Source organism: Dama dama, chromosome 20 (assembly GCF_033118175.1).
Source record: "Dama dama isolate Ldn47 chromosome 20, ASM3311817v1, whole genome shotgun sequence".
In the NCBI taxonomy this organism is placed as follows: Eukaryota; Metazoa; Chordata; class Mammalia; order Artiodactyla; family Cervidae; genus Dama; species Dama dama.
The window spans coordinates 66573135-66598649 of record NC_083700.1 but is presented as its reverse complement, the minus strand read 5'-3'; the positions used below and the strand labels follow the sequence as shown (position 1 = coordinate 66598649).

The 25515-nt window shown below is 38.3% G+C and overlaps 1 protein-coding gene across 2 annotated transcripts in view; it reads left to right on the top strand.

Moving 5' to 3' along the window:
• ST6GALNAC3 (ST6 N-acetylgalactosaminide alpha-2,6-sialyltransferase 3) overlaps nt 1–25515 on the top strand; it is a 597383-nt gene that overhangs the window by 352812 nt on the left and 219056 nt on the right. For both annotated transcript variants that reach the window (XM_061119995.1, XM_061119996.1), the window contains exon 3: nt 7074–7483. In XM_061119995.1, the coding sequence (XP_060975978.1) occupies nt 7074–7483 (410 nt within the window). The remainder of the gene's footprint in view (nt 1–7073; nt 7484–25515) is intronic.

Here is a 25515-nt window from a genome sequence, read left to right as displayed (position 1 = left end):
GTGACTCTGTGCGTGTGTGTGTGTGTGTGTGTGTGTGTGTGTGTGTGTGTAAATTTAGAGCAGAGAAACAGAAAGAAGTCTTTAACTATATGTGTCCTAATTTGAACAGAAAAGTGATTGGACTCAATAAAAGGTGAGACTTCCTGATCAGAGTGAATGACCTGTTAGTTTTGGTCATTTTTTTTTTTAACCAGACAAGGATCAATTGGGCATGTCATGGTTAATTGGTTTCTAGAGTCTGCCTAAATAATATTTAGTCACAGGAAAATAAAGCTAATTATTAAAATACCACAGACTCTTCAAAAGAGATTAGAATAGCCACATTGTCCTCTCTTACCTCCGTAGTATCAAGGATTCTCTTGCACTTATATTCTTTGGCATTTGTGCAAACAAGAATTCATTTCTGTGCTGAATGCCCATGCTTATGAAAAGTTAAAAATAAAAATCCACATGACTGTAAAATGATCTAAGGATGAGCTTAGTACCTAGGCAGTCAGTGTCCTAGAATCTTCATACGGATGGAGAGGGGAGCGATTCAAAGAGTTAGAGGAGGGCTTGGCATCTCAGCTATCTTTGCTGCCCAGGGAGTTGAAAGTAGCCACTGTAAGCTTCTAAAGTGAATTTACCTCCAGGAGACTTTGCACTGGGGAGAGGTATTCCCTTAGCCACGGAGACCAGCTTACAAAAGCATCTATCATGGCTTTGTGCTTTCTCAGACGTGGACTGTAATAATTCAATGCTTCAGAAAGAAACACAATTCACTCCCATTACAAAAAAAGTTTGAAAGGAAAATTGAGTAAAAAAAATGTGGAGGAAAATTTTAAAACTAATAAAGTCAGTCATGATTAGTTTATCTTAGACTGAAATTTCAGCCATATTTTAAACTTAAAGATTAAGAAAAAATATCCACATAATTTCTTATGCTTTCATAATGTCATTGCCAGAAAGGAGAGATTATTTCTATCCCCATACAAAACCCTAACACTCCTGAGGAGACTTTCATCAGTTAAGAAACTTTGTCCTCTTTTGGTGAAATTTTTGGCCACCAACATATTTAAAAGCATTGATTTATAATTTAATGTAGATAGTTTTAATATAATACTAAGTAAGAGTTGACGTGTTTGCCTACATGCTTATTAGGGATAGTGCAAATTCATAATAAATAATTTTTTAATACCTCCCACTTCTTATTAGTGCTATGAGTGCATTTCACAAAAGATAATATGTTCTGTCTTTCTAACCTGAAAGATGTCTAGTACTCACTGGACTTCATGTTCATTTCAATTTCAGTTCAATAATATGAAGTAAAAACTAACTTTTGAAGAATTTACTATGAGAACTGAATAAAATAATGTAATGAAGTGCTGGGCAGGATGACTGGCCCATATTAGGTATTTAATCATGTTAATGTCAATAAATATAATACTCCATATTTATATGTCTCCATCATACTGTTTCTTACCTCTCTCATCCTCTCCCTGCATGTCAGATAGGAATTAAATTCTTTTTCAAAAAGGAGACAAATGTCAAGATTTGTTTTAGCAGAGGAAGGACTTAGTTTTCAAGGCAGTACATTAGACCTTTAAAACATTGGCTTGGCTAAAAGGTTCATTCAGGTTTTCATCAGATGTTATGGAAAAACCCAAACGAACTTTTCAGCCAATGAATAGTATATGAATTGACCCTAGTTGATCATAAAACACCCCCACCTACCTCAGAGCTATATGCTGAGGTTAAAATTCACACTGATTAAAATCCTAAAATTATTTTAGGATTAATTAACAGAACCTTGCATGGAACAAGTGCATGGTAAAAATTACTTGGTTGTGTCGACTGAAAAAAAAAAGATGTACAGCTTGAGAGTTGTGAGTTAGTTTTATTTGGGGCAAAATGAAGACTTCAGCCCAGGAGGCAGCACCTCAGATAGCCCTGAGAGACTGCTCCAAAGCAGCAGTGGGGGAAAGCCAATATACAAGGTTTTGGTGAAGGGGGAGTTCAATGCCATGAAGCACTCATTTTACAAAAGGTTTTTGTTACTCATGAGGATCTGATGTCACCATGAAGGGATTTAGTGCTTCTCTAGATATGAGGAGATACAAGGATTGGGATCATAAAATCTGTTCCTAAAAACATCCAAATATCTAAAGACCTGTCCCACCAGATCCCCTGGAGTACAGAGCCCCTCACTGGACCCTGAACTCCCTCAGGGATTGTTGAAGGTCAACAGCTATAGCAGCATGGGGTTCAATCTCTGTAAGGGCAGATGACAAATGCCTTTGTTGTTCAGTCGTTGGCAATGCTCTTGGTAAGTGCCAATTTGTAGTTGACAATTTTTTACTAGATACCACTGAATTAACTTCCCCAAGTTGAGTATTTATTACCAGATATGCAGCTATAGAGGTAGTATATTTTGAAAAGGGAGAAAATACCCAAATCAAATAAGGCAAACCTTGGAAATACTGCACGTTCAGTTCCAGACCACTGCAATAAAGTGAATATTGCAATAAAGTCACATGAATTTTCTGGTTTCCCAGGGTATATAAAAGTTATGCTTACACTATACTGTAGTCTGTTAGGTGTGCAATAGCCTATGTCTTAAAAAAGTACATACATTAACTTAAAAAATACTCTATGGCTAAAATATACTTATCCATCATTTGACAAAACAGGGTTGCTACAAACCTTCAACTTGTAAAAAAAAAGAAAAAAAAGAGAAAAAAAGAAAACACAGTATCTATGAAGCTCAATAAAATGAAATGCAGTACAGTAAGATGTGCCTGTATAATGATGTTATCCACCCCCCCCCCCCCCCCAAAATCAGTATCTTAGATTTCAGATGAAAGGAAGCATTTGACATTTGTGAGATTTCTCTTAGGAACACAGCTGCCCAGATGGTCTGCTGAATATTTGTGGTAATCTCAGTTTATAGACACAGCCAAAGCTCAAGCAAAGCATTTGGCTTGATGATGTTTTGAGTGTACGAGAGGGAAAGACAAAGAGGTCAAATTTGTTTTTAATGAAAAGAAACAAAAAATAGGGACAAGTCAACTGAAAAGGAGAGTTCAAAATTATGATAGGGCTTGATAAAGTGGAGTCAGATAAATCTTTCCAAAGGTCTCAGAAAATCCAGGGCCTGTATCTAGAAAGAAACTGCTTACTGAGGCAGAACTGAGTGAGTGGACACACATGGAATAAATTTTCAAGCAAAAGCCCCAAATCAAATAACATAAATGAGCTCAAGAAACAGCAGGACATTTTAACAAAGAAAGTTGAGATCACAAGATGCAGTGATAAAGCTAATAAAAGGAGCTGAGATAACCAGATAAGAGCAGCCCTTGGGTCAAACCATCCATTGGTACCCAGGTGTGTCTTTCTTTTTATCATGGCTTACTGTAGTTTGAAAGTGCCTTCAAACATAAAAATGAGTCCCTTGTGCTTTAACAAGCTCTTCATGTTACCTGAAGCCTCTGATTATGATTAGGAATGTTTCATTCATCTAGTCCTGCACTCCTATTATACTGTAAAGATGGTTCCTGCAACCACGTGGTAAATAGAACAGTCACCCCTGCAGCCATGACTCCTGGTACCTCATTCAGGAAGCCAGACAGCTAGGCAGGTCTGAGACCACGCAGAATGACATCAGGAAGTCTCTTACAACTCTGGCCTTGGTGACAATATGGCCAAGTGAATAGCATAAAAGAAAGGGGCAATTTAAAAATCACCATCTACCCCCAGAGGCATTATATTCATAGCACCCTGCCCAATTACGTGCTTGTCATATAAACAAGCAGAGAAGGCAATGGCACCCCACTCCAGTACTCTTGCCTGGAAAACCCCATGGACGGAGGAGCCTGGTGGGCTGCAGTCTGTGGGGTCACTAAGAGTCGGACATTGACTGAGAGACTTCACTTTCACTTTTCACTTTCATGCATTGGAGAAGGAAATGGCAACCCACTCCAGTGCTCTTGCCTGGAGAATCCCAGGGACAGGGGAGCCTGGTGGGCTGCCGTCTATGGGGTCGCATAGAGTTGGACAGGACTGAAGCGACTTAGCAGCAGCATATAAACAAGAGGCCATTGTTCCCAGTGTTTGCCCTCAAGTTATTAGTCAGCTGCTGACCTCATACCTGCACTGCTGATATGTTGTTATGAGACAGACTGTGATATCTTAATTGATCACTCTCAGAGGTTACAATTGTCAAGTGAAACCAGTGTGCTGATTCTTATTAGCTAAATGAAGCCTTGTTGCAGCAGAGCCAGCTAATACACTTTAATGACTTGGAAATCCAATGCAAATTGCTGCATGTTGGGTATTAGAACACCTCCAAGGCTTTTCCTTTATATCTTTCTTATTTTTTTTAATGTGTGGGGGTGGTACCCCCAAAATGTTTTTAGTATACAGGGAAGCAACTTCTTGGAACACTAAATGGAACCTAACCTCCTGGCACCATATGATATGCATTTTGGTGATAAGTTGGAACGTGTCATGTGACAAACAAATTAAATAAGGCGTTGATTTGTGTGACTGAGTTTGGAGGACTCAGCTCAGTCTAATAGATGTCAGGAAGAACACTGTATTCTTCCTTACAATCTTCCCAAAGGTTGTAGGGAAGGGCCTTAAATGCATGAGGAAGGGGCTTAAATCAATGCCTGATTCTACGAGGCACCCCCTTGTGCCTCCATTTGCCCTTTGGTGAAGTCTTCACTATGGCACCAACCTAGAAAATCCCATTGCCAAGTGCCCTAATGCACTCACCCTCCTTAAGAGGAGCTATTCTGACCTGGTGCCTGGATTACCTGCTGCCCACCTTAGTTTAGAAATCTTACTGGAGCAGGAGCGAAGGACAGTCAGTCCCTTTCATAGCAGACTTTTAAGGCACTTCAAAATGGACCTTTGTGGGCTGTGTAAGTAAGGTTTTTAAAAATTCTTAATTTTGACATGTCAGATAAATAGATTCCCTCGCCTATATTGAACCTGTGGGTATGCTGATGTGTTTCTTCCAGATTGCTTTTCTCTTTTAAACTAAATCAGCAATTCTAGATGAATTGAAAAAGTCCTCTTCTTTCCTATGTTCAGGGTCCTAATAAATTCTTTTCATTAAATTGCTTTCATTTCCTAACTTGACCACTGTATATTGAAATACTATAGCATTCCAGGGATTTCTGAGGAGTGGGGTTAAATTAAGACAGACATTGAGCCTACTCTTATGGAGTTTACTTTCTAGTGGACAGACATTATTAAATAATAAATTGTAACACAACTAATACACAGTGTGGAAGGGGCCACTGACCAATAGGCACCAAGAAATCTGGGAACACATATCAGATATAAACGTAGAATCTCACAGAAAGAAAAGAAGAAAGGCACGTAATAGCAAAGTGCATTGTCCCCTTATCACTCACTGTTTAAAAGTTCACTTTTCTTTATGTGTGGGGGAATCGTAAAAGGAATTTACAGTCATTCCTCCATACCTGAGGGGGGTTGATTTCAGGACCCCAGTGGATGCCAAAACCTGCAGATGCTCAATTCCCATGCCATGGCCTTTCCATATGCTCCAGTTCTGCATCCACAGATCCAAGCAACCCGGATGGTGTGGTATTTTCCATCCACAGAGTGTCGACTGTATTTGGCTTGCTTGCTAGTATGCTAAGTCGCTTCAGTCGTGTCCAACTCTTGGCAACCCCATGGACTGTCTAGCCGGCCAGGCTGCTCTGAGAATCCATGGGATTCTCCAGGCAAGAATGGAGTGTGTTGCCGTCCCCTCCTCCAGGGGATTTTCCCGACCCAGGGATCGAAACTGTCTCTTCTTTCTCCTGCATTGGCAGGGTTGTTCTTCACCACTAGCGCCACGTAGGAAGGAAAAAAACAAGCAGAGAATAAGGGAGAGAGCAGTGGGTTTAGGGTTGGATCTAGATTTGAATCTACCAATGCAACTTTATCACCTGCCAGCCCTGAAAGTTGATGCTTCGTCTCTATGAGTCTCTGTCACCTTATTGGTTAAAGTATGTGGACTCTAGAAAAATGGTATAAATGAACCTATTTGCAGGGCAGAAATAGAGATGCAGACGTAGAGAATGGACATATGGATACCAGGCGGAGTCAGGGAGAGGGGAGGGTGAGACAAATTGGGAGATTAGGATTGACATATATACGTTATCAAGTGTAAAATAGATAGATAGTGGGAACCTCTGGTATAGCACAGGAAACCCAGCTCAATGTTCTGTGATGGCCTAGATGGGTGGGACGGTGGGGAGTAGGGGGAGGGAAGTCCAATAGGAAGGGGATATATGTATAGGTATAGCTGATTCACTTCATTGTACAGCAGAAATTATCACAGCATTGTAAAGCAATTAAACTCCAATAAAAAAATAAATAAAAGGATGGTGGAGACAGTCTGTGTACCTGCCTTCCCTGAGTTCTTAAAAAGAAGCCTTCCTATCCAACTAGAATAAACAAGAGCACAAAGGTTATTTAACCATGGCGATGCAAGGGGATTTTTTTAAGAGTCTCTATAATATTTTTGCTAGCCTGAAATTTATCTTCAGTAGTTCTGGGTTTTGAAACTTCAGAATCTCATCATTTGCTGAATTTTTTATGTTTTTATCAATTGCTACATAATCATTCATACATATAAGTAAACTTCAGAATTGATGCCTATATATACTCCTTTTGCATTTCTTTTTTTTAGCCACCATCCTTATTAAAGAGAGCAAATCTTTCTGTATTTCCTTATTTCATTTGAAATTACAGTTTTGAATGAAAAGGCATCCTATAAAATGGGAAACAAATGACTGCTTTTTCATTGAATTTTAAACCAACTCAAGAAAGAGAAATGAAAATTATTTCTTAACAATCCATATTCAGTTTTTAAATGGAGGCATGCCCCAAGCTTGATACCTGTGGAGCTAGTGTTGGATTAGTATAAATATATTTCCGAGATATTCCCACACTCAGCAATGATATACAATATCTGGAATTTCTGTTTTCCCAGAAGAACTTGTTGGGATATGTGGAACTTTCTAATTTACACATTTCTCCCCCACCCCTGCCCTGTTTCTCTTTCTGTTTTTCAGCCTTTGCAACTGGACTGTAATCTTTGTGCCATTGTGTCAAACTCAGGTCAGATGGTCGGCCAGAAGGTAGGGAACGAGATAGATCAGTCATCCTGCATTTGGAGAATGAACAATGCACCCACCAAAGGCTATGAAGAGGATGTTGGCCGCATGACAATGATTCGCGTTGTATCCCATACCAGCGTTCCTCTTTTGCTGAAAAACCCTGATTATTTTTTCAAGGAAGCAAACACTACTATTTATGTTATTTGGGGCCCTTTCCGCAATATGAGGAAAGATGGCAATGGCATTGTGTACAACATGTTGAAAAAGACTGTTGACATCTATCCCAATGCCCAAATTTATGTGACCACAGAGAAGCGCATGAGTTACTGTGATGGAGTGTTTAAGAAGGAAACTGGGAAAGACAGGTGAGTCCTTTGAGAAGTGGCCTTGTTGTTGTTCATGCTAAGTCTTTGCAGAGTTCTTTTGCCAGCTATTAAATGAACAGTTATTTTTCAAACCAGTTGTTACATGTTTTTGACTATTATGATTACTTGATGAGCCAGCAGTGAGGCCTCCTTTGGTCTACCTGCACCAGCCTCTCTCTTCATTCTGATTGGATCGAAGGCCCTCCCCACCACCCCCCACCAAAAAAAAACACTGACTGCTTCCCCAAGATTTCTTTAGGTTTGTTCTTATTTAGTTCAATTTGCTATTGAGTAAATTGGATATTAGCTGAAAGAAGTCTACACATTTTTGTCTCAAAATAGAAGTGTTAAGGAACTTTAGGACCTAAACTCCTTTGGAAATTGTGACAAAAATTTACTCAGACTGCAAAACAGAACAGGCTATTGATTCTGTAATAAGGTTGCAGAGCTTCTTGCCTGCAAATAGGCCCGGTGCTTGTGAACTTGTGATCACCATAACTTAGCATTTAACATGTTAAGCAGAATATCATGTTGAAATTAAGCATTACTTAAAATCATTAACAGTGGGTTCTTGACGAGAAATGAGATATATATATATATACCATTCACTCAATTAGCTAAAAACCAATTTGCATATTTTTATTACATCTGGTTTTCTGCAGCATTCTGTAAACCACCTTTCCCGAGATCTGCTTGTCTTACTGTTCTCCTGCTCCTTACTTTTCCTGCTTCCTCCCCACTCCCTCTTCCTCCTCCTCTTCTCCCATATAACTTACTTTTTTTCTTCTTCTTTAGAAAGGTAACCAGTATATGAGAGAGAAGCAGAGTTGTAAATCAGTCTATCTTTTATTTTAGTTCATATATCTAGTACTGGTAAAGACCTGCTGAAGGAAAAATATTGAAACTGATTGCTAAATTTGAATTACCACTGAATATTGCTTACTTGTGCAATATCATGGATAAATTGAGCATTGACTATAATTCCAATATTAACATTCTGATATACAAGGAAGGGTGTACATCTCCTCAAGACGTATATCTTTTATCCTTTATTATTATCAAATTTAAACCTTTAACTGTATTGGGGTATGTGTTTGAGAAAGGGAGTTTCTAACATCTCTGGATAGAGTTTTAATGCTGGTAATTATTTTAAAAATCTTATGTGGACTAACTCTCCTATTGATAATGTAGGTCAAATTTAGTGTTTTCTACTTCTGAGCACCAAAAATACATAGCTCCTAATGAAATGCCAGATAAATAGCCGTCGATAGTGGCCCCTTACACTTTAGAGTTAGTGAGAAGATTCCCAGTGTTTAGATTTGAATCAGTGTAGCGTAAGTGGTCCAAAGAGCCAGGCAGTAGGGATAAAGGGAGGAGGTATGTGCTTCAAAGAAATATGGTCACCTGTATCATCATTTTATATAAATACGATCATTCTCAAGTGGCTTTGGAAATTTCTGTTTTTTCACTAGCCCAGAGCAATGCAGCTAATTATGTGTAGTTGGTTTTTCATTAGTAATAGTTTGCCCTTGGGGTATCACCTAGTCATAACTATAGGCCCTTGAATAATTTAGGGGTATCAGAGAAGAACTCAGCATGCTGTCTGTCCCCATGTGTTTTGCTTGTATCATGTTGGTTTTGCTGTGAACTTTCAGAGACAGCACTACTGCAGATCTGTGGGCTGGGCAACAAGTGCTGGGAAAGAATAGCTTTGGGAGGTTCATTTTCCTACTGGCTGTAAGGAGGAAAGCTGTTTATATAGTAGAAAAAAACTCAGTTGTTAATTTTGCAGGTATCATTCATTTTGTAGAGTTACCAAAACAGAAGTATAAAAATCAAGCCAAAATGATTTTATGATACTTTGTAGCTGTTTTCTCCCCCAAATCTAATCCTGTCTAGTGTTTCACTGAATACTGCAACCAGACCAAAGAAGACAGCAAGTAATAGAAATGAGCAGAATGGATAGTTTCAGGAAAATCTATTTGAATGACAAAAGGATGACCAAAATGATCTCAAGGGCTGCTATCTCCACTGTGATTTTAATCTGTGTCCTAAATATAGCTGTGTTGATTTGATTGTTAAAGATTTCCCATAGTGACCTGATGATCATTGCCACATTTCAAACAGAGACATTTTTTAACTTTTTATGAAGGGAAATGTCACACTTAGACTAATCCTGTAATGAACTCCTGTGTACCCACAGTTCAGATTGAATATTATTAACTCATAGCCAGTCTTGTTCCATCTATACCTCTATTTGCTTTCTCCTTTCCCAAGGTTTGTTTTGAAGCAAATGCCAGGCATCATATTATTTTCATTCATAAATATTTCAGCATTTATCTCTAAAAGATAGACTCTTAAAAATAAACACTGTGACATTGCCCTACATAAAAATCAGTATACTTTCTTAATAACAATATATATTTAGTCTGCTTTCAAATTTCTCCAGTGATCTCATTAATATTTTTAACAGTTAATTGACTCAGGATTAGTACTAAGGTCTGTACATGTTCAAATAAGGATTAGCATTAGTCTATGCATTATAAATAATTGATATGCCTCCTATATTTCTCTTAATCTATGGCTTCTTTTCTCTCACTCTCACTTTATTATTGAAAAAAATCTAGTCATTCGTCCACAATCTATATTTTGCTGACTGCCCCCCTATATTACTTCTGCTTTGATACCTCTGTGCAGTAAGTCCCCTACATATGAATGAGTTCCATTCCAAGAGTGAATCTGTAAGTCTAATTTTTGTTCATTTAAGTCCAACAAAGTTAACCGAGGTAGCCAACTAACGCTTTTGGTTATATAGTACTGTACTGTAATAGGTTTATAATACTTTTCACAGAAATAATACATAAAAAACAAACACAAGAAATAAAGAAAGTGGTTTTAGAGTACCTTGAAAAGTACAGTAGCACAGTACAATAGTTGGCATTTCTTAGCAGTACCAGCCACATCACCATTGGTTTCACCCTTGCTTCTGGACATCCTGGGCTTGAAGTAAAGATACTGTACCAGTACTCTGTACAGTACTGTATCACCACTTGCAGAGGATTCACACACGGCAGGGTATGCCAGACACATGAACAGCTTATTTAATTGGACATTCAAACACATGTTCACATCTTTGAAAGTTTGCAACCTGAAGGTTTCTATGTAGGGGACTTATTGATATTGAGGATTTATTGGATTTGGGTCTAATTTTTTAAAAAAGTTTTTTTAAATCAAGATTATTAGGTGATACTTCTATCAGAATGAAGACTGTTTTCTCTCTTTTTATGTTAATAGTCATTAATGATCATTGTCTAGACCCAGTAATTCAGTAGAATTATGGTGCAAAATAGTGATATTTCATGATTTCTTTTTCACTTATTAGCTGATATACATTATAAACTTGCTGTCATCAACCATTTGGTTACTGTGAGATAGAAGATAGTACAAGTTCTTTCTCTTAATTTACTAGTTTTAAGACATTGACACCATCATCCTCCAAAAAATGAGCAGTAAATTTATTGTTTTCAGTATTTACATATCGACTTAGGTACTTAAACCTATTTGAAATACTTTAATTCATTAAAATTATGTTCTTATGCTTAAATCGTCCTATTTTGAGCTATGGGAACGTCTTCAAATTGGCTTTTGCATCCTTTTGACATGTCTTTAGTAGTTTTGTAAAACAAAGTCTTGTAAATTCTTTTTTGTTTCCTTTTATTATATGATGTTTAAGGCTTTTCTTGTACATATCCTGATGCATGCCGAATCCAGACATTTTTCCCAAAGAACTTTGGTCCTTCTATTGATAGTATTGAGAGCATAATCTTGGCTCTACAGGTACTCATAACTACTGGATTGGTCTTTGTTTCTTGGTCTTTCCATTAGACTGAACTAGTATATTAACTACATATGCTGTGTATACTGTTTAAAGATAAAATCATTATGAGTTCAAATTGAAAATTCAAATTCAAATTCAGGACTATCTGGTTTTTATTTTACCTCATCTATCTTACATTTGTCTTCTCTCTGCTTTGCTGGCAATCGCAGGTTCTAGAAACACCAATGTAAATACTCATGTGCTTTATCCCACAGTATACACACAACACTCTTACAATTAAGAGTAACACTGCAACCAGAAATATGATTACTGTAAACATTTTAAGACTATTCTGCATCAAAGAAGATGTTTTAATACAAGCATTTGTGTGAGTCTATGCTCACAAAGTGTATATTAGTTATATCCTAACAAAAGTTTAAAAATTTTTCTCCTAAGTAAATAGAATTAAGTGGAATACATCATTGCAGGTATGAAGGGGTGAGGAAAAAGGAATATCCGTATAATTTGACTTTTGTGTAAACTATTTGGTTAATTTGCCTGCACTTTCTGGAGGTAAGTGCTAATTTTCATCATCAGGTTTTTAGTGGCGACATTATGTCACCGTTATGGTGTATAATTCATAGAGTTAAAAAAAAAAAATGTGTCCCTAGTCATTAAAGTGATTAATGATAGGAAAATGATTAAATGGAGTTCTTCAAAGAAATATTTGCCTCTCAGCTTGTTTCTTCAAATTATCAAAATCCTTTTAAAAAATATAAGCCCCCTCCTCCATTTACAATGGGCATCTTTTCATTTTTCCAGTGGTTTTAATTTTTATCTCAAGGAATTTGTTATTGAGAAAACATGAAGTAATAAAAGAAATATGTACCCTGTTAAATTTCTTAGAATGAATTTAGACCAACTCATACACATATTGGAACACTTTTTCAAACCAAATGAAATTTAATTTGCTGTCTTATCAGAATAAAATTATTTGGCCTGTCAATTAGGGTGACCTTGTGGGAAGGACTGAGAGAACAAAAAGAGAGGCTGCTTGCCCTTTCTCTGTTCATTTCTGGGGCTCAGTTTTCTTTGGAATTCTAGGCCCTTTGGGTAGTGGTCACCATTATATCTTCACTTACCAAATATTTTTTTTCTGGGAAACAACCACCTTCAACAAACCAGGAAACTTTGGAATTAAAGGCCTTGTAGTAAAAATACAGCAGTGGAAAACTCAGCAGCGGCCACAGGACTAGAAAAGGTCAGTTTTCATTCCAGTCCCAAAGAAAGGCAATGCCAAAGAATGCTCAAACTAATGCACAATTGCACTCATCTCACACGCTAGTAAAGTAATGTTTAAAATTCTCCAAGCCGGACTTCAGCCATATGTCAACCGTGAACTTCCAAATGTTCAAGCTGGTTTTAGAAAAGGCAGAGGAATCAGAGATCAAATTGCCAACATCCGCTGGATTATCGAAAAAGCAAGAGAGTTCCAGAAAAACATCTATTTCTGCTTTATTGACTATGCCAAAGCCTTTGACTGTGTGGATCACAATGAACTGTGGAAAATTCTGAAAGAGATGGGAATACGAGACCACCTGACCTGCCTCTTGAGAAACCTGTATGCAGGTCAGGAAGCAACAGTTAGAACAGGACATGGAAAAACAGACTGGTTCCAAATAGGAAAAGGAGTACGTCAAGGCTGCATGTTGTCACCCTGTTTACTTAACTTATATGCAAAGTACATCATGAGAAATGCTGGCCTGGAATAAGCACAAGCTGGAATCAAGATTGCTGGGAGAAATATCAATCACCTCAGATATGCAGATGATACCACCCTATGGCAGAGAGTGAAGAGGAACTAAAAAGCCTCTTGATGAAAGTGGAAGAGGAGAGTGAAAAAGTTGGCTTAAAGCTCAACATTCAGAAAACTAAGATCATGGGATCTGGTCCCATCACTTCATGGCAAATAGATGGGGAAACTGTGGAAACAGTGGGTGATTTTATTTTTCTGGGCTCCAAAATCACTGCAGATGGTGATTGCAGCCATGAAATTAAAAGAGGCTTACTCCTTGGAAGGAAAGTTATGACCAACCTAGACAGCATATTGAAAAGCAGAGACATTACTTTGTCAAAAAAGGTCCATCTAGTCAAGGCTATGGTTTTTCCAGTAGTCCTGTATGGATGTGAGAGTATGACTATAAAGAAAGCTGAGCACCGAAGAACTGATGCTTTTGAACTGTGGTGTTGGAGAAGACTCTTGAGAGTCCCTTGGACAGCAAGGAGAACCAACCAGTCCATCCTAAAGGAGATCAGTCCTGGGTGTTCATTGGAAGGACTGATGCTGAAGCTGAAACTCCAGTATTTTGGCCACCTGATGTGAAGAGTTGACTCATTGGAAAAGAACCTGATGTTGGGAAAGATTGAGGGCAGGAGGCGAACAGGATGACAGAGGATGAGATGGTTGGATGGCATCACCAACTCAATGGACATGGGTTTGGGTGAACTCTAGAAGTTGGTGATGGACAGGGAGGCCTGGAGTGCTGCGGTTCATGGGGTCACAAAGAGTCAGACACAACTGAGCAGCTGAACTGAACTGAGTAAAAATAATCTGAACCAAAATGGATCTCTTTTCCCCCTTTGAATGATGGGTGTGCATACATAATACTAGCTTGCTGACATTTACACATTTGCATTAATACATCTTGAGACTGAAATACCCTAGAGGTGCTGTGGGGCTGACACTGGCACATGCTGCTACTTTCAACATTTGAAGAATGGGATTATGTGCCTGGCCATGTACAGATGCAGAATGAATATTAACTCTCCCGGAGAGGTAGCAGCACCTGTTTGAGACATTCTGCTTACTTATGGACAGATAGGCAGTTGCAGCTTGCCTCCCACTTTAGAAATACATTAGCAAATGTGGGCACATTATTGAATTAAGTAATAATTGAGAAAGCTATATTTCCTATTAAAACTGCAAAGCTAATTCAGGCCTGATAAAGGGCCCTGAGCTGCCCTAAATAGGTCTTCATTAAGTGGACACAAATGTGGCTCTGCCTTCAGGAATGGATGAAATTAATGAAAGTTAGCAGCAAATAGATCAATGTTTCAAGATGTTACTGCTTCAGGTTCAAAGGATGTGAAGGGAAGGAGTTACTTTTAAAGCATTTAGAAAACAGGATATACAAAAGTCACTTTCAGAAGACACTGTCAAAGTGAGAAACGGATTGGTAAGTATCAACCATGCATGGCTAGTCTTTGTCTGTGTGCTCCATCCATTCCCATTCAATCTTGCAGAGAGAAAAAGAAATCAGCAATGTGTTGTTTTTCCCCATCTGATGTTGGAGATGGTTTTGTCATCCGGTGTGGGTTTTAAGTGCAGCGCAGTGGGTTTTAAGTGCAGCTTCGCTGTTTTAGCTATCGACTAAAGATGTACAACTTGAGAGTTGTAAGTTAAGTTTTATTTCGGGCAAAATGAGGACTGCAGCCAGGGAGACAGTACCTCAGATAGCTCTGAGAGACTGCTCCAAAGAGGCAGTTGGGCAAGGTCAATATATAAGGTTTTTGTGAAGGAGGAGTTCAATGCAGTCAAGTGCTTACTTACAAAAGGTTTTCTGCTAGCCACGAGAAAGCTAATGTCAGTAAGAAGGGATTTAGTGCTTTTCTAGATATGAAGAGATGCAAGGATTTGGATCATGAAATCAGTTTCTGAAAATATTTAACTACCTAAAGACCTGTTCCAACAGAATCCCTGGAGCAGAGTGCCTCACTTCACCCTAAATTACCTAAGGGGATGTTGAAGGTCAACAGCTGTAGCAGCACAGAGTTCAATCTCCACAGAGGCAAATGCCCTTGTTGTGGTTGTTCACTGGCAAATGCTCTTGTAAAGAGCCAATTTACAGTTGACATAGCTTTGACCATTTTGAAAGTTTCTTGTGCTACTGTGTGATCGATTTTAGGGATTAAATTGGCTCACATTCCTTAGGTTTGCCAACCTTAGTAGTTCCTAGAGTGGAAAGAGGTTTTAAGTCTCTCCCTGGAGAATTTGGGAACTCCCTGAATGTCCCCCTTTGTTGGGACATAAAACAGGCAAACTGCCTCAACAAATGTAGTACAGCAAGGTTGGGGGTGGGGCAGAAACAAAAATCAGAAACTGTGTTAGCCAGAGAGCCAGCCACAAGGCACAGACCCATGCCTAGTTGCCCAAAAAGGTACTGTTATTCTACCTGGACTTCAAAAACAAAGATGCCTAATTGTTTCTAACTCAGGATAAATGGGTACTAATCTCAGGAAAACCTGGCCCAAAAGAAAATAGGCACAGTAGAAAAATTCTTGGATTGAGAGACAGAACATAATATTAAAAACAGTATTTTTCCTTTAAAGACGATCTTTGCAAATATAACATTTCAGCACTTTTTTCAGGAGCAACGATGACACATCTCTGTTAACATGAATTAATGTTCCCACCCCAGCTGATGTATTTGGCAGAAACAATGAGTTCACAAAGCAGTTATGGCAGACCCATAGGACTCCTGAGTCAAAAAGCATAATAAGGCATCCAGGGCTGTGTTTTCATGCTAACAGGCATTAGGGAACAGGAGACTTTCTTTTTCCCATTATTCACGATGGCATCTAGTGACCTACATTAAGCCTCCTCTATAATACACATGGACTGGAAATTAAAATTTCAATAAAAAGAGGGAAGAATCTATTTTATTAATGGGAAGATGGAAGGGATGTTTGTAATTTACCAAGATATCAGTACTGAACTGTTTCATGTTTAAAAATACACACATTTGGGCAAAGGTACAGGCAGGTACATACTAGGTGAAACCATATTTGACATGACAGTTTAGTTTAGGATTAAAACAAGAGAAACATCTTTAATTCAGTGACCATATTTTTAAAAGGAAGTGTATCAGACTACTGGTAGTTGTAGAAATCAAAACTTGCAACCAGTCTACTTTGGAGACTGATCTTCTCCTGGGCCTTAGGATATGACTTGACTGAATAGCTCCATACACAGTGAGATTATGCTGTGTATGGAGCTGAGATTATTATCCCAATAGACAATTATGCTGAACACTCCCTCAGTATAAAGGCTTTTGAACACTAGAAAGGGTGTGAAACTCAAAGACAAATAGGCCTTCAATCAGAGGACTCATTAGAATATACCTACACTTTTAACTTTATAAAGGCTTTAAGGTTTTTGTTTTCATTTTTTTTACTGTTTATTTATTAATTTAAAGCCATGGGATTTTTCTTTAAGTCATAAGATTTATCTCTTCAGTTGTTTTATTTCCTACTATAATTTGGATTTCTCCTCCTTTTTAAAAAAATTTTTTTTCATCTCTCTTCAAGTTTAGATAAAAACCAAAAAAATTAAGAAAGATTATATATTTCTCCATAAAACATATGAACCAGGGGCAATTTCTTTTTTCTTCAATTCTTGTGTGCCTGGACTCAAGACAGAGTTTTTTTCTTGAGACTTTTCAATCTATACCATGTCCATCTGTACTACTAGTTTTTTAATTGTTTGGACAGCCATTTCAAAGCAACTTGCATAGTATCTGAGATGTTGTAGGAGCTCTACACATGTTTATTGAATTGAATTTTTACTTCTCTGGAAACAAACATGAGAGATTTTATTAGATATGGTATTACTGATGGACTTACCTTCTTAGCTTTTTGTTCTGAGAAACGAGTCCTCTTTGTACAGTACTTTTCTTTCTTTCCTTCTTCCTTCCTTCCTCCCCCCACTTCCTTGCTTTCTCTCACCCTCCCTCCCTCCCTTCCCTTCTTTCTGTTTAGTACAGTACTTTTCAGACTTGAGTGTGCTTTCAGTCACCTGCTGATTGAGGTGATTTGAAGTGGATCCTGAGAGTTTGCATTTTGAATAAGCTTCCAGGCCAGACCAGTGCTGTTAATCTCCAGATGATACTTTGAATTGCACTATTTGAGACTACTTTGAATGAAGAGACGGGATATTTCACTGTCCCTTGAATCAGAGAAATATATAAGGGAAGACTAGCTATTTCTCAAATAACCTTGGTAACCTGCTTGTAATTGGATTCCAATTTTGTGACTATAACCTGCTCCCGGCCATTTAAACATAGTGCCCTGAAGTCCTTAAGAATTCAATGAGGATATTTATCTGACCTTACTGTGTTTATTTGTCCATTTCTCTCATTAGACAACACAATTCTTAAGGGTAGGGATGTTGCTTATGTCCATTTTATTTCCAGACCTAGCATTTTATTTTCAGACCAGTACAGTGTTGGTTTACCATCAAATAGCATACAAATACGGAGAAGGCAATGGCACCCCACTCCAGTACTCTTGCCTGGAAAATCCCATGGATGGGGGAGCCTGGTAGGCTGCAGTCCATGGGGTCGCGAAGAGTTAGACATGACTGAGCGACTTTACTTTCACTTTTCACTTTTATGCATTGGAGAAGGAAACGGCACCCCACTCCAGTGTTCTTGCCTGGAGAATCCCAGGGATGGGGTCGCACAGTGTCGGACACGACTGAAGTGACTTAGCAGTTAGCAGCAGCATACAAATGTGTTTTCACTCTACTTCTTTCAAGTAAATGGCCCATAGATATTTCAGGATTCCTTGAAATGGCCTCAGCCAATTACTCGTTTTCTTTCTTCTATCATTACCACCAGTGCTGCTCTAGTTGAAGTCTTTGCTTCTCACATAGGTGACCATGAGTACCGTCTTGCCTTTATGCTTTTGTAGAAATTGCTCCTCTCTCTAAATTTTACTTCCTCCCATCACCATGCACACAAATGCATTCTTTATGACTAAATTAAATATTACCTCTTCCATGAAGCCTTTTGAAATACCTCTAATTAGAACCCATTTCCTACTCTGAAAGTCCACAGACTTTGGACTTTTTAAAAATAAAAGCCATCATTCTCTATCATGCATTATTGTCATTTATGTCTAATCTTCCAGGTAGTTCATAAACTCTTTAAGGTAGTATCAGCTCTTATATATTTGTTTTCCCACCACCTGATACTATGTTTGACTCTAATAGGTATTTGGTAAATTTTAATAGGTGAATGAATAAACGAGTGAGTAAAAGAGTAAAAGAAATAATAGCAATAGTCTTTAAGTTTACAAGTCCCTTTGCTACTTGTTGAAATACTTGTGAATTTCCAAACACTTTTCTTCAGTGTACAGGGGTCACAGTAATACCAAGTGAAGCAAGTTATAGAATTGGATTTTGATAGAAAAGTTTCCACAGTTCTACTCAGACAGACCACCCCTTGCTCTGTCTTACCCAAAGGTTGGCAAGACTATTACCTTTTCTGGCGATTTTGTAGCTGGGCACTGGTTCTTTAATAAGTCAGTGACAGAGCCATTCTTCAAATACAGGTTTCCATTTTAGTTTCACTTCAGTGACAAAGCAGTTTCCAAGACTTCACTCACAGTTGTTTGCTGTCAGTTGCCCAGTGAAAAAACAATTCCTAGGACCCAAGGTTGTACTCTTGGATCTTAGGCAGCAAACACAACAACCACCACAGAAGGCAGAAAAGAGAAAACCCAAGGAAAGAAAAACTGATCATTGCCCAATTTATCTTCTAATTATTTTCTAGATAACATTTTCTTCACTGACAACAAAGAAAGTGAATTGCCTTAGTGAAAATACTTTTAAATAACTTCAGGAAGAACATAAAAGAAAAAAAATAGTAGCAGTGTCTTTTAATCTGCTTCATAAATGGTTGATGAAATTATACATAGAGGAAAACCAATAAGTGCTTTGGCAGAATTCAGATCATGTCACTCTTCTGCTTAGTCCCCTGTTTCTTTTAGAGTAAAAGCATAAGTTTTTACAGTGACTTATAACGCCTTCCAGGGTGATCTGACCTCTTGTTTCCTCTCTGACCTCCATGAACCAAACACACTGGGCAAGCTCCGTCCTACAGGCCTTCATCTCAGCAATTTGCTGGATCACCTTTCTCTTCCTATATTGCATAATCAACTGCATCAACTCCTTCAAGCTTTTGCTCCTGTCACCCACTCAGTGAGTCTACCATGATGCTATTTAAAATTGAAATCCCCACACCTCATAAGCAGCATTCCCAGTTTGCTTTACTTTGTTTAAATGTTTCCTTTCTTTCCCCAATAGCATTGTTTACCTTCTAACATTTTATATACTTATGAATTTTATCATTTGTTATTTTTGTCATTCTCCTCTATCAGGATGTAAGCTCCTTCAGAGCAGGAATCATTGTCTGCTTTTGTGACTTATATATCCCAGCACCTAGAATAGTGCACAGCATATAGTAGATACTTAATATTTGCTGAATGAATGAGCAAGGGATGGAAAACCAATTAAGTAAATAAAGGATTCTGGCAAACTTGCAAAACTTGTCTCATGGGGTCTGCCAAAGTAGGTTAAAAACTTAGCTTAAAAGGAAGAAAATACATGTGTTCAGAAACCATACAGTTAAGGTACAGATTTTTAAATTAATTTTTTAAATTGCAGTATAGTTGATTTTGGAGAAGGAAATGGCAGCCTGCTCCAGTACTCTTGCCTGGAGAATCCCATGGACAGAGGAGCCTGGTGAGCTACAATCCATGGGGTTGCAAAGAGTCAGACATGACTGAGTGACTAACACACACATAGTTGATTTACGATGTTGTGTTAGTTTCTGCTATATAGCAAAATGAATCAGTTATATATATATATATATCTCCACACTTTTTCAGATTCTATTCCCATATAGGTCATAACAGAGCATGAAATAGAGTCCCCTGTGCTATACAGTAGAGAGTGTGTATAAGTCAATCCCAATCTTCTAATTTATTCCTCCGTCCTTTCCCCCTTAGTAACCATGAGTTGTTTGCTATATCAAGGTACAGGTTTAAGGCAAAGTGGTCTGCTTTTGTTCTACAAAAGGATACTAGGATGGCAGCTCTCTTGTTTGAAGAGATCATCATGTTACTCAAGGAACCAGTTTGACTGATTTTTATTGTTTAGCATATAGACCAGCTGTTTAAACAGAATAGACCAAATTAGCTAGGTTTTTTGGTATCCAGCAAAAATCTCTTACTCTTATTTGGGCCTGTAAAGCAATATCTCTCAAGCATGAGCCTACACCTGAATCCTCTGGAGGGCTAGTTCAAACACAGATTGCTAGTCCTAACTCGAGAGTTTCTGAGTTGATGGTCTTGGACAAGATTCTGGAGTTTGCAATTCTGACAAGTTCCCAGATAATGCTGTCATTGGTGGTCCTGGGACCACACTTTGAGAGCCACTGGATACTGAAAGATTCTGAAATAGCAGGAATCATATTCAATTGTTTTGAATACATTTGGTCCTATAATCTTTATACTGTTGGCATAGTGTTCTGTTGGCATCTAAAATTATTTTTATTATGATTATTTTTAATGGTGAGGAATATTTTAACCTCCTGTGAAAATCCTACGGCAGCTCTGTCATTTTACTCTTCCCTTTCCTACAATCTTGCTCCTCTGTAATCATGCCAGATGGTGCTACTCATTAGCTTATGAAGAAGTGATGCTTTATCATTCTAGACAGAGACACAAATCATTCTGTTCTCTGACTCTGAGTCAAGAATCAACATTTGGGTGTATGTTCAACCTACTATTTGCTTTACAATTTTGTTCATTAGATATTTATTACCCTGACAGTATATAAGCTAGTCGTTATCCCTCTGTCATGTATTTCTCTCAAATTATATTCATTTCGAGTTCATATCAGCACTGTTTGACAACAGCCATCATCATAGCATTATCTACACTAACATGTAATTTCTCTTTTGCCTGAATTATCTGGGTCAGGTGGTTATCTGGGGAGTATATCCATAAAATTAAGATAGTGGATAATATTCCATTCTTGGACTCAACATTCCAAAGGGATAAGTGAGACAATTGCTGTTGCTGATTTGTGAAAAACCATAAAACCTAAGGACAATAAGTTATGACGATTGTCATCACCTTTTTCATTCATTGTATGTTTTTCTTATGAAGAAATCAGCAGGAGGAGACTATATGATTTAATGAGAAGTATATATTGGAGAGGGAAATGGCAATCCACTGCAGTATTCTTGCCTGGAAAATCCCATGGACTGAGGATCCTGGTAGGCTATAGTCCATGGCGTCGCAGAGTCGGACATGACTGAGTGACTTCACTTCACTTCACTTTCACTATAAAGGATGAGGAGCTTCCCAGCTGGTGCTAGTAGTAAAGAATCCACCTGCCAATGCAGACGTAGGATACGTGGGTTCCATCCCTGGGTCAAGAAGATCCCGTGAAGGAGGGCAGGACAACCCACTCCAGTATTCTTGCCTGGAGAATCCCATGGACAGAGGAGCCTGGCAGGCTGTAGTCCATAGGGTTGCAGAGTCAGACACGACTGCAGTAACTTAGCACACACCCATGCATAAAGGATGAAATGGTTAGACAGCATCACTGACTTAAATGGGCATGAATCTGAGCAAACTTCAGGAGACAGGAAACAGAGGAGCCTGGTGTGCTGCAGTCCATGGGATCGCAAAGAGTTGGAAACGACTTAGTGACTGAACAACAGTAAAGAAACGAAACTAGAAACATTTAGTGAGACTGGCAATGTGGATGGAGAAGCTTGTCTCATGTGGTGTGAAGAACTAGTTAAAACTCCAGATATGGAAAAAAATAACATACTTATGCTATTCAATTACTGGAGCAAAATCACATTTTTAAAAATTGGTAATTTTCTCTAAAAGGATAATTCAAGTTAGTGCTAAATAATGCATGAAAAGTGAATGTCACTCAGTTGTGTCCTAATCTTTGTGACCCCATAGACTATCTAGTCCATGGAATTCTCCAAGCCAGAATACTGGAGTGGGTAGCTGTTCCCTTCTCCAGGGGATCTTTCCAACCTAGGGATCAAACCCAGGTCTCCCAAATTGCAGGCGGATTCTTTACCAGCTGAGTCATAAGGGAACCCCAAGAATACTGGAGTGGGTAGCCTATCCCTTCCCCAGGGGATCTTCCCTACCCAGGAATTGAACTGGGGTCTCCTGCATTGCAGGTGGATTCTTTAACAGCTGAGCTACCAGGGAAGCCCAGGCACTATTACTGTGTAACAGTCTCTTGATGTGAATAGGTCATTTATTCTCTCCAAGAATGCTTCTCCTCAGAGTTACAATATTGAATGTGTCAAGTTTTCTTGAACTTTTGTTGATTTGGATATAGGAAAAAGAGAAGAGGATATAGTTGAAGGCTTCTGGGAGAAGTTGTCAGTCTGTCTTAATTCTTCTAGTTGAGAATAGATCTTCGACTATAAGATCTTTATTAACTAAGATGTTCATATTACACAGCATAGTCGTATCATTGTGGAGGTGCTGAAGCACTGAAGGTAAATGCAAAACAAAGTATGCTTGCTTTTTCAAGGTGACTTTTCCATGATGCTTTCGGTATTTCTACTAATGTTATGCAGTCCTAATCTGTCAGTCCATAACAAACACAGTTGGGTTTACTTAGTAATTCATTAAATTTTCTTCCATCAATGGAGCAAATTTCACTTATTTTTCATGGCGACCATAATCAATTTGTTCTTTATCATCTACTTTGCCCATAATTCATAGTTTACCATCCCACCTTAATTAGGAGACAAGACCCTTCCACAGAGTGAAGCATTGGCAACTCTGTCACCTGGAAAGAATTACATAAAATATGTTAAAAACAGAAATGACTGCCTAACTGGTTCATCATATTCTCTTTAGCAGGTGGATTCTTAGTGGGTAGAGTGTGTGTTTCTGGTGCTTTTACTTGCCAACCACATTGTGGGTGTTCAATAAATATTAAATAATAGGTAGAGTTTCCTAATTAAGATGAACATTTTCCTCGATTAAGCAGATGGTGCTCAATAGGAGTAGCCCATTATTTACAAGTATGACACAAGGCGCTGGCAGTTGTCTGGGAAAGGTGGCTCTCACCTCGTATGCTGATTAGATGTTAAAGCAAACTTTTGTGACAAGCAGCTTGATCAATATTGGTTAACGTTTGTGATAAGAACTGTGAATAGGGATGGAATTTGTGTGTATGGGTCTGTAATTTGGCTGCTTTCATTATTACTATTGGCTTCAACTATAAAATGTTTCTTGCTGTTTGCTGCAAGGCAAGTCTTGGCAAATCAGGGTCGATCTGAATTTATCCTGTAGGCTGGCCAAATGATTAGAACCCTCATTATTGCCTGATTTCTAAAGAAATTTTTCTTAAGTCCTTTCAGTATCTCTGGGTTACTAACACTGGATGTGAACACCTCTGTGATATTTGCAATGCTTGTATTAGTAGCTAAGACCTCAGTGGAACTAACGAGAGTTAATTAAGCATTCCCAAAATGTACATCATTTTATGATTTTGCAGATCACCCCAATGAAAATAAGTCTAATTTCATCAAGTCATATAAATTACAGTGAGAGGGATGATGAGAGGAGGCAATTCTTAGTTCTTTGAAGGAGTTAATTTTGTTGTCAGCACAGTCACATTTCCAAAAATCACAAACCACAGGCAGAACTTTCTAGCAAAAGTGAGATTTGGTAATCACATACTGTTTCCGTTTCTAACTTCTGCCTTCTATATGGTGTCTATGCAAATGGAGACTTTCAAGGATGTAAAACTCACAGCTTCCTCTATTAGGAGCTCAGTGAGCAGCTGCCATGCTTTCTCATAAAGGATAGAAAACATCCTGTTTACTAACATACCCACCCACATACACTCACACCAAGCTCTGCTATTTAAGCAGAACTTTTTATTTTGGTTTGAGATAGGCAGTTAGAGTAGAACATTATTCAAGTCTCTTACAAATGTTTCATTCATTCTTGGAGCACATATTCCCTGGGTGTTAACTAGGTGCCAGACATTGTCCTCCATGTGGGGAATCCTCTGGCATTTGAAACGTGTTCTCTAGTTTTACTGGGAACTCATCAGATTTTGGCATGTGTTGGCAGGTTCTTTGCATCCCATCTCACCTCCTTATTTTTAATATTTATAAATCATGCTCATCAGGTTGTCAGTAGACAGGAAATGAAAGCAACTAAGAAACCTTGCCAAGATAGAAAAATCCCAGAGTGAACTAAAAATATGTTGACCACAAGAATGTGCAGTAAACCAACATGTGTTCTTGAAGCAGCAAAAATAAGCACTGTGCCCAAGTCCAGGCTTTACCTTATTGTTGGAAAATTGGTGGCCTAGAGATTTTACCTATGCTATATACAAGCCCTGTTAAGAAGTCTTGATCGTGTGTTTTTCTAGAAGCCTGGAGTCTGCCCAAAACATGAGCTTATAAATATGTTAAAGTAAGGCTTATGATAATATAAAAGATGAATCATCTTCCTATTTTGAAAAGCATATATTCTATAACTCAATAAGATCTCCAAGGACCTGTATCATTTTTCACCTTCAGTTACTTTAGGTCTTGATTCAAATGTTGCCTTAACAGAGAGCCCTTCTTAGACAACACCCTCCCTCTGATCCCCCACAATCATGTGCTTACCAAACTGTATTGTCCTTCATGTCACTCTTATGGTTTGTTCTTGTTTTCCCCATCCCTGCATCTAGACTGTAAGTAACATGAGAGTAGGCCTGTGTTTTACCCAGTGCTATATCTCTGCCCCCTCACATAGCACTTGGCACACAGGTGATGCTCATTATGCAGTTATAGAGTGGATAAAGTGAGTCTGTTTGAAATTGTTAGTTTCTTCATTTAAGAAGCAACATTAGATAAGAACTCTTAGGGTTGGACTGAAACTTAGAAATGTCTATCCCACTGTGTCCCAACATTTATGCAGTTTTACCCGTGTGTGTTTTATGCTTTGAAATATGTGATCTGCAAAAAACACACATTTCAGTGGTATTCACTTCTCCATTTTTATAAATCTGAGACTAATAAAACTGCCATTAAAAATTCTGATGGCCAGAGGTGATATAGTTCCAGCTGAAAACCAAAAAAGTGGATGTGTCAATAAGACTTTGTGTTGGATAAATAAATGTCTCTTAATTGACCTTTTGAAACTTTATACATAGTTCAAGAATTTCTCTTGCCAATTTCATGCATCCTTATCTGGAGATTTCAGTAAGGAAACTCCAAAATGAGCCCAACACATACATCTCACAGGTGAGGAAATCTGAGACCAGGATAGGTTAGTGACTTTCTCAAGGTTGCACCGCTTATTATATGAAGCTTTG